The sequence below is a fragment of the Carlito syrichta genome, unplaced genomic scaffold (genome assembly GCF_000164805.1).
Source record: "Carlito syrichta isolate Samal-C Ts95f unplaced genomic scaffold, Tarsius_syrichta-2.0.1 Scaffold301542, whole genome shotgun sequence".
In the NCBI taxonomy this organism is placed as follows: Eukaryota; Metazoa; Chordata; class Mammalia; order Primates; family Tarsiidae; genus Carlito; species Carlito syrichta.
Window position 1 is genome coordinate 1046308 of NW_007245638.1, and position 10574 is coordinate 1056881.

Below are 10574 nucleotides of genomic sequence, written 5' to 3' on the forward strand. Positions count from 1 at the left end.
AAAAAAAAAAAAAAAATTAGTCGGGCATAGTGGCACATGCCTGTGGTTCCAGCTACTTGGAAGGCTGAGGCAGAAGGGTCACCTGAGCCCAGCAGTCGAGGCATGCCACTGTGCTCCAGCCTGGTGACAGAATGAGACTCAACTCAAAAAAAATAAAATAAAATCAATTTTACTTATTTTCTTGTTAAGACAAGGCCTACCTATATCACCCTGACTGGAGTGCAGTGGCATGATCACAGCTCACTGTAGCCTCAACCTCCTAGGCTCAAACCATCTTCCTGTGTCACTCTCCCACCCCCAAAATACTAGGATTACAGGTGTGAGCCACTTGCACCTGGCCTTTTTTTTAAAAACCCCAACCACTCTTTAAAAAGTACTGAAACCTACATTATTTAAATACACTATCAGGCCAGGTACGGTAGCTCAACCCGTAATCCCAGCACTTTGACACACCGAGGCAGGAAGATCACTTAAGCCTAGGAATTTGAAACAAGCCTTAGCAACATAGTTAGGACCTGTCTCTACAAAAATATATATATATAGCTGAATATGATAGAATGCACCTGTAGTCCCAGCTACTTGGGAAGCAGAGGTAGAAGGATCACCTGAGCCTAGGAGGTCAAGGCTGCAGTGAGCCATGAGCATGCCACTGCATTCCAGCCTAGGCAACAGAGTGAGAACGCAACTCAAATAAATAAATGAGCCATTAGTACTCCAAGTAAAACTGCAAAAATGCCTCTCTGACATTTCTTTTTGTATGTCCACTGTCTCTGTTGCTTGAAGGGCAATAGAAAAAGATGAGACTCTGGAAATCACAGATTCTAAGTCCACTGTCCTTAGTTTCTACTTCTGACTCCAGGATTTTGAGCAGGTTGAGATACCTGTCCTTCTACATTAAATGGTGTGAAGATTCAGTGAGATAATACACTCTGGGTTCCAGATGGATGTCAGTTGGTAATGAATAGAAGAAAAATTGGTATATTCTAGGAGGAAGTATATTCTAGTTGCTATATTCTAGATGCTTCTGGGAATAATGAAACTTTACAAATTTGGCCGACACCATTAGTAAGATTTCTCCCAGGGCACTTGGGACTAAATAAATATATTTAGGAGAATGTAGTAAGTAAAGAGCTGGATGTGGTGGCATGAGCCTGTAGTCCCAGCTACTTGGGAGGCTGAGGCGGAAAGATCATTGGAGTACAGAAGTTTGAGGCCTCAGTGAGCTATGATTGCACCACTATACTCCAACCTGGGCAAGAGAGCGAGACCCTGTCTCTCAAAAAATTTTAAATTAAAAAGAGAATGTGGTAAGTAATGTTTGCAACCAACCATAGGGTAGCTAATAAATATACATGAAGCTAATCAGAGTAACAAAAGCACACAAGCCTGGCATTGTAGTACTTTTTACCACTTGTATTTATGTATTTGGTTCGTTTTATCCATCTGCTCATTAGGATGTAGGAGACACAGGGCAGGCACCATGCATATCTTGTTCACGATTTTAGCCCTGGGACCAGAGCAGTCCCTGACAGATGGCAGACCCTCAAACAATTGTTCACTGTATGAATTAAGCTAAGACCAAAGTTCTGATTCCAGTCCTGCTAAGGAACAACACAAGTGTGTGCAAACACTTTCCAGTGGCTTCCAACCCTCTTAATAGGCTGCTGTAACAACCAATGGCTTGATGCGATATTTTCCCTAAGCAAGGCATAGGCATCGTTGGTGACATGAGAAAGTTTTAGGTGGCACGTGAGTGCATTTTTATATTTATAGTTAGATATTTATTTTAATATTTAATATGCATTGTATAGAACTAGCACATCAAACCCATGAATTCACAGATGTTATCTACTGAGGATGAAGATAAGTAAATATTTAAGTTAATAAATTGAATCCAAGCTGGGCTCGGTGGCTCACCCTGTAATCCCGCGCCTTGGGAGGCTGAAGTGAGTGGGTTGCCTGAGCCCGCGGGTTTGAGACCCGCCTGTGCAACTTGACGAGACCTGTGACTTGCTGCAAGTAAACTGTGAGCTCACAATCACCAATGAAAAAGAGAAGTGAGCCGGGCTCGGTGGCTCAGCCTGTAATCCCATGCCTTGGGAGGCTGAGGTGAGTGGATTGCCTGAGCCCGCAGGTTCGAGACATGCCCAGGCAACTTGGCGAGACCTCATCTCTACAATAAATCAAAAAATCAGCCGGGCGTGGTATCGCGCGCCTGTAGTTCCAGCTACTTGGAAGGCTGAGGCGGAAGGATCGCCAGAGCCCAGTGTGTCGAGGCTGTGGTGGCCAGTAGCGGCTACTGCACTCCAGTCTGGACAACAGAGTGAGACTCCAACTCAAAAAAAAAAAAGAGAAGTGGTGTTTAGGCCTAGTTTTGGGTTGTCTCTACCCTCTCCTTCTGTCTGATGGCCTCGGTGAGGACTGCCTGGACTCGGTGAGAATTGCCTGGACTGTCTCAGGTATCTCTGAGACAGCATTTCTCCCTCCCTTCAGTCCCATCCCATCCTGATCCCATCCCTGGACCCCATAGCCTTGGTTGATCGTCACTGTATCTTCTGTGTAATCCCTCTGCCCACTTTCAAAAGCTATATCTGCTTTGCCTATTACTCAAATAATCTAATATACATTACGATGTGGAATATGCTTTTTCTAATATGTCTCCCTTATCTAGAAAGAAGGGGATAAGGAGAGGCTTTGAGAGGCAGGAGGATCTAAAGTTTCAGTTAGGCAGGATGAAGAAACTCTGGAGACACAGCGTACAGCAAGTGACTATAAATAATACCGAATTGTGTACTTGAAATTGGCTGAAAGTACATCTTGTGTTCACACCCTGCGCGCACACGGTAACTGTGAGGTGATGGTTATGTTAATTATCTTGTGGCAATCATTTCACAGTGTATACATATATCAACACATTACTTGTACACCATTATTATATACAATTTTGTCAATTATACCTCAATAAAGTTGGGAAAATAAATAAGATTTTAACTCAAATGTCGTCTGATCAGAGGTGCCTTCTCTAGCCTAAGTCGTTCTATCTAATTGCCTTCCTGGCAATTAAAACGATCTGAGATTGTTATTTCCTTTTTTTTTTTTTCTATTATATTTTCTCAATGTAAAACGTAGCCACCAAGAGAGCGATGACCTTGTTCTGTCTTGTTTTCTCTGTACCCCCAGAGCCTGGAACAGTGTCTGGCTTAGTAACATACACAATTAAATACTTTGGAGCAAATGAGTTGACTTGTTTGTTTTGAGCCCATTTCACAAAGGGCCAAACTGAGGCCCTTGAAAGGCAGAGGCTCTAGGTGAGTGCCTCCGCCTACGTCAATCCAAGCACGGGCAGCCCTGGTCCGATGGCACCCGATTCCTCTCCCTTCGCCCCACTCCCCAGCCTGCAGTCTCCATTCAGACCGACCTCTCCGCGGGCTCTTCTTGCGCTGTCGCCTGGACCCCGCCAGGGGGCAGCAGAGGCGGCAGCCCCCGGGTCGACCAAGACGGCGGGGCCGGAGGCGGTTTCCGCTTCCGGGAGAGGATGGCCGCTTCCGCTTCCGGCCACTTGGCGAGCGAGGCGCGGACGGGAGGATGGACGGACTGGTGGCTCAGTGCTCGGCGCGGCTGCTGCAACAGGTGGGGTCGCGCAGCCCCGGCGAAGAGGCTCCGCGGGGAGGGAGCAGGCCCCGCTTCCGGCCGGGCGGCGTCGGGAGGGACGGCGAGCCGAGGAGCTCCGGGTCCCCTCCGACGGCGGAGGCGGGGTCCCTGCTGGAGCGGGAAGGGGTGGGAGAGGAAGAACCTATCATCCCAAGGCTCTGGTGACTGACATTCCGCCGGGTGGGGGTCCCGCCCGCTGCTGACCTTCCTCGGTACAGGTCCCCTCCACAGTCCGCTTCCTGCACACACGTGCTGTCTTGGGGGATAGGGGTAGGCAGGGCGGGGTGAGATCAGGAGCCCCCCTGCGCCCTGGTTCGCAGCCCAATCGCCGATCTCCCTGGGATGCCGAGCGAGGGCTTCCTGGTAAAGCCCGTGGAGTGCTTCCTTCTCACACGGGAGTTTGCTCTCTGCCATCAACATTCCGGGGGAAGGAACAGTCACAACTTGTGAAAGTGAAAGCGGGACGGCTCCATCACCTTTTACGTCCAGGTGGGGGAGCGGAGGGGCATGATGGGACGGTAGTTCACGATGCTCTTTCCTCGAACTGCTTTGTAGTAAATCAGCAGTTACAAAGTACAAGTGGGTCACGTAAGTGGGCGAGTTCTTTGCTGTTCTGAGCCATGTACTCTTTTTTCTTTTCTTTTCTTTTCTTTTCTTTTTTCTTTTTTTGAGTTGGAGTCTCATTCTGTCGCCCAGTCTGGAGTGCAGTGGCACACTCCAGCATCGACCTCCTGGGCGTTGGCGATCCTTCCGCCTCAGCCTTCCGAGTAGCCAGAACTACTGGCGTCGTGCTACCCCGCCCGGCTGATTTTTTATTTATTGTAGAGACGAGGTCTAGCCAAGTTGCCCGGGCTGTCTCGAACCCGCAGGCTCAGGCAATCCACTCGCCTTGGCTTCCCAAAGTGCTGGGATTACAGGCTGAGCCACCGAGCTCTGCCTGCCATGTACTCTTTATCCGTGTGAGGTTACAAGACTGCTTGACTGGGTTGTTATAATCACACGGATAATTTTTGAAAAATGTATAGTTCAGTGCCTGGCACATAATGTGTACTCATTTATGGCAACTTTCTTTTTTGGCTGTAGCTGTCTCCCAGTAAATCTTAGGAAATTTCAGGTGAGGAACCTGCACATCCCACCCACCCCCCCTCAGTTTAACAATTAAGTTGGAAGCTTTATTTCTCTCTGAATTGACAGGTCATTAGTTTTAGATGTTAAAGTACAAAACCTGATCTAGTCTAGGACCTAAGATGCTGGAAATAGAGGAAGAAATGAGAAAATTGTTCAGCCCCAGAAAGGGTAAAAGGCAGAACCTTGAGCTATTTTTAATGTGACAAAGGCATTTGGTTTTTAAGAGTCCCAAGTCATAAGATTTGGGAATAAACACAGCTTGTTCATCTTAAAACTTAACTAGTACCTGCTAACTCAGGGTGCTTTATAGAGCCAAAGAAAGAAACTAGGATTATGAGGCCTATTCCATTTTATGCTTAACTCTCCTATTCCTCCCTCCCAACACACACGTGCACATGTGCTTGCTTAATTTTTTCTTAAGGATAATGTGCTAGTGTCAGCAAAAGTCTCAGGAGGAGAAATCACATCAAAAAAGCAAGTTAATCATTCCCATAGCTTCTGCCATGCCCTGGTAGAAAAGACTAGGCAGAAGTAAGTTTATGGTACAGTTTATCTTATCATGGAAGTCATTGATCATACTGGACTGAATAAAGTGCGTTTCTTTTCACAGGAAAAAGAGATTAAATCTCTGACTGCTGAAATTGACCGACTGAAAAACTGTGACTGTTTAGAAGCTTCTCCAAATTTGCAGCATTTGCAAGAAGAAAATTTAAAATTAAAGTATCGACTGAATATTCTTTGGAAGGTAAGTTCTTTGAGTTTTGATTTTATTCTCCAATTTTTATATATATATATATATATATATATTTTTTTTTTTTTTTTTTTTTTTTTTTTTGAGTTGGAGTCTCACTCTGTCATCCAGGCTGGAGTGCAGTGGCACACTCACAGCCACCCCAGTGTTGACCTGCTTGGTGCCAGCAATCCTTCCACCTCAGCCTTCCGAGAAGCTGGAACTACAGGCACGTGCTACTACCCCCAGCTAATTTTTTTTGACTTATTGTACAGATGAGATCTCGCCACGTTCCCCAGGCTGGTCTCAGACCCATGGACTCAGACAATTCACTCACTTTGGCTTCCCAAAGTGCTGGTATTACAGGCTGAGCCCCCAACCCAGCCTAAATTATATCTTTTTAAGAACCTTTGTTACTAAAAGTTCTCAAAGTATACCCTGCAGAATTTGGGAACAGGGTTATAGAAACCATATTCTTTTCCCTGCATTAGACAAGTTGGCACTGAGTTTTAGTGCAAGTAAGGGAGAAGTCAATGTTGCCCTGTCTTTCAGGACCCTTTGAAATATTTTATCATACTGATTGTTTGGCTAGTTTAAAGTAGGATTTAGATAGGGTTGAGGCATCTCTTGCAACAGTTTATGTGCATGCCTTTTCTAAAAGACGTTTTTGATTTTTAGTTCATTGCCTTGCTCATAAAGGAACTATTTAAAAACACACCTACATGCCTCCTCTGCCCGAAATTGGCTATTTATACTTTTTGTATTTTATAGCATCATTTGTGTGTTTTCCACTTAACATTTCAACACACTTTTTTCCCATGAAGCTTGTTGTATATTTATTTAATGGTCTCATATTCTGATAATGTTTATCAGTTTTCTCCAAAAAAACTGCATTTGCATCAGTTCTCTGGCCTGCATTTTAGGTTTCCAATGACATATCCCAGAGTGTGACCTCATTCCCATCATTATTCTCAGGCAGGCCACACTGGCATTACATCTTTTCTCCAAAGCTGACTCCGTTTACTCACCTTACATTCTGCCCCACTCCCAGGGAGTCTCTTTTATTACCTATTTGTGATCTGTTGTACTTGAAAGAGCTTTGTCTTTGAGTCTTCAAAAATCACAGAATTCCTTTTTTTATGGTGTCTTCTCAGAAGAGTCTCACCTTTCTAGTTGTCATTTATTCTGTACTTATCTATGCTTAATTCTCTGACTGATTTATGTTGAGTCAGGATCTCACTCTGTCACCCAAGCTGGCACAATCACGGCTCACCAAAGCCTCAACCTCCTGGGCTCATGATCTTTCGATCTCAGCCTCCCAAATAACTGGGACTACAAACATGTGCCACCATGCCCAGCTAATTTTTTATTTTTTGTAGAAATGAGGTCTCACTGTGTTACCCAGACTGGTCTCAAACTCCTGGATTCAAGCAATCCTCTCGTCCTCTGCCTCCCAAAGTGCTAGGATTACAGGTGTGAGCCATGGTGTCTAGCCTGTTAATATTTATTTTAATTCAATAGTATCGTTAAATGCATAATATATACTAGTGACTGTGAGGGGAAAGATACAAAAAGAAGTACAGTATATTCTCCAACTGTTCCTCCCACCTCAGCCTTCTAAGTAGCTGGGATAGATGTATAGTATATTCCAGTACACATGTTTCTGTAATGCAAATTAGCTGTCATGTGTAGAGAGAATGCTGTCAATGTAATGTGCCATATTGGTTCTTTCACAAATACTTTGTCTTAATGAGTGAGCAGCTAAACACAAGGTAAACAGCACAGCTAAAAACAGCAAGCCACAGAGGATGTGTGTGTGGTGGCTATTTACCCTGTCTTTTCCCTGACTCACTTTGGCCCCATGCTCTGACTTGGAAGCATCACATATGAAACTGGTAAAGAAAAGTGTTGATTTATAATCAGACATTAATTAACATGTACAGAAATTAAGCACAGTGGATTTCATGTGTGCGCATACACACACACACACACACGCAACACACACACAACACACACAAACAAATATATGTATATACCGGTACCCTTATCCTTTAAAAAAAAAATAGAAATGTATTATTGTAGGTTTTTGGTCCTAAAATTATACCTAGGCCGGTCTTGGTGGCTCAGCCTGTAATCCCAGCACTTGGGGAGGCCGAGGCGAGTGGATTGCCTGAGCTCGTAGGTTTGAGACCCAACCGGGCAACTTGGTGAGGCCTTGTCTCTACAATAAACAAATTTAAAAAACGAACCAGGCGTGTTAGTGTGGGCATGTAGTTCCAGCAACTTGGAAGGCTGAGACGGAAGGATCGCTGGAGCCCAGCAGGTTGAGGTTGCGGTAGCCTTGAGCGTGCCACTGCACTCCAGTCTGGGCAACAGAGGTGAGACTCCGACTCAAAAAAAAAAATTATACCTAAATAATTTTAGTGTTTGCTATTGGAAATCTTTAGATTGTAAAAAGGATATCTTCCCTTTTTTGAGTATGTTACCACAGAGAGGAGTCAATTATTAACTAAAAACTTGAAATCAGGTTTCTTAATGAGTTTTAAAATATTGTTTTTTTATATGGTGAAGAGAGAAAATAAGGAAGCATAGAACTTGGACTTTCCATGACGGTAGGCCTGATTTTCAATCTGGACTTTTCCATTATCTTTGGCAAATCACTTAGTCTGTAGCCTACATGGCTATTGTGATAATAGTAACAAGCTCAGTTTTTTGTGAAGTTGCTGGAGTAAGATCAGTGCATGTAAATAAAGCACTTGGCTCAGATCTTAACACTACATATGCAAATATTTGGCTTTATTGTTGCCATTAGTATTTTATTCCATCGACATTTTTATTAACATAAAATAGAGATTAGTGTATAAGCAGCATGTTTGTCTTCTATAGAAATCATATGTGTCCATACACCATTTTTGATGTGTGTGGCAGGTACAGTTGTAGGTGCCAGGGAGAGGGGCACAAATTAGACATTTTTCTTTTCTTTTTTTTGAGTTGGAATCTCAACTGTCGCCCAGCCTGGAGTGCAGTAGCACGCTCCCGGCCACCGCAGCCTCAACTGGCTGGGCTCCGGCGATCCTTCCGCCTTAGCCTTCCAAGTAGCTGGAACTACAGGCGCACACTACCACGCCTGGCTAATTTTTTTTTATTTATTGTAGAGATGAGGTCTCTCCAAGTTGCCCAGGCGGGTCTTGAAACTGCGGGCTCAGGCAATCCACTCACCTGAGCCTCCCAAAGCGCGGATTACAGGCTGAGCCACCGAGCCAAGCTGACATTTTTCATATATTCATCTGTCTAGTGGTAGAGATAGATAATTTCTTGAGGGTATGGTAAGTACAATAACAGAGGTAATTGTATGCCATCTTAAATGACTAGATTCCGCTTCAAAGAAAATGAGAAACAGGAGGTGGGAGTGGGTCCAACATGGGGTTATTTAACAGTTTACTCATATACTATTATCGTCTCTGAGCATTAGAGAAGCTGAGAAGAGGATTCAGTCGGCCCTGTTTACTCCCTCCTCCCAGCTTCTGTTCGCTAAAACAAATGCCAAAAGTTAGACCTTGGGGCATTTCCCTTGGATGTCTTAGAGATGCCATGGGATGGACTTGTCCTACTGTGTGTCTCAGCAAATCCCAGATAGGAGAGCATCACCCTATGAGTGCATGTTCCCTTTTGGTTCTCCTTGAGATATTTGGAGGTTTCTCAAAATACTTGAGGAAATTTTGTGTGATGATGGTGATGCTGACATATTTTCATTCTCTTCCTGCAGAGTCTTCAGGCAGAAAGGAACAGACCAACTAAAAATATGATTAACATTAATAACCGCCTACAGGAAGTCTTTGGTCATGCCATTAAGGCTGCATATCCAGATTTGGAAAACCCTCCTCTGATAGTAACACCAAGTCAGCAGCCCAAGTTTGGGGACTATCAATGCAATAGTGCTATGAGTATTTCTCAGGTGATGTATCATTATGACTCACTCTTGGTTACTTGAGTTTGTTAAGTGTTATCGTTATTGTTACCATTTACGTAAATAATGGTTTTTGTATCTGTAACAAAAAGGACATTTTTCACAGTTTGAAAACTTGAGAAAGGAAGGTGTATGTTTTAAATTTTTTTTATAGCATAGATTTTAATTTTTGGTTAAGCTTTATATGTATTTAATTTTTGGTTAAGCTTTATATGTATTTAAGGGCAATAGTTGATACTGTTTTGTTTTGGCACTTTCCTCCTACTGTGTCCAGGATTGGCAAGTTTTGGAAGGTGAAAATGAGCAGTTAGCCATTTACCAATCAGCATCCCATTATATTTGATGCTACTGTGGTATCTTTGAGCAGGTTTATGTATTATGTTTGCAAGCAGGGGAGTTCCCCATTTTTTAATAACTACATTGTTTGCTGTGTTTGTGGTTAACTGCACCTGGCTTGGGTCATTTTGCTTTCTTTTATTTGTTGAATAGGAAAGGGTTTCTCTGAAGAACACAGGTCTTTTCTTACAGTGTTGTTTATTTCTCTAGTCTGAATATTGTACTTCTTCGTGACTTGAAAATTAGTAATGTAAATGTGTTGGAACCAGGCTTTATAACTGTAGACGTTTTGTTTTCATTAAAAAGTTCCACCAGGCTTGGTGGCTCAGCCTGTAATCCCACGCTTTGGGAGGCCGACGTGATTAGATTGCCCGAGCCCGCAGGTTCCAGACCCACCTGGGCAACTTGCCGACACCTCATCTCTACAATAAATCAAAAAGTTGGCCAGGCATGGTAGCGCGCGCCTATAGTTCCAGCTACTTGGAAGGCTGAGCGGGAAGGATTGCCAGCACCCAGCAGGTCGAGGCTGCAGTGGCCAGGAGGGGCCACTGCCCTCCAGTATGGGCAACAGAGTGAGACTCCAATTCAAAAAAAAAAAAAAGTTCCATGTAAGTGTGTGAAACTCATTTGGAAATGGAGACCTTGTGGTTTTGCCACTTTTCTGTTCCTCTTGGTACTGTTGTTGCTTCAATCTATTCACAGGGTGGTTAGATTTCTCTGCATCTGCCTTTTTTTTTTTTTTTTTTTTTTTTTTTTTTGGGT

At 43.8% G+C, this 10574-nt stretch overlaps 1 protein-coding gene across 1 annotated transcript in view; it reads left to right on the forward strand.

The window, feature by feature from the left end:
* Positions 1 to 3537: 3537 nt before the first annotated feature.
* The window catches only part of RARS (arginyl-tRNA synthetase), a 29778-nt gene continuing 22741 nt past the window's right edge, over positions 3538 to 10574 (forward strand). Inside the window, exons 1-3 of the mRNA XM_008054835.1 lie at positions 3538 to 3630; positions 5390 to 5524; positions 9276 to 9464. Of these exons, the coding sequence (XP_008053026.1) occupies positions 3586 to 3630; positions 5390 to 5524; positions 9276 to 9464 (369 nt within the window). The 5' untranslated portion in view covers positions 3538 to 3585. The remainder of the gene's footprint in view (positions 3631 to 5389; positions 5525 to 9275; positions 9465 to 10574) is intronic.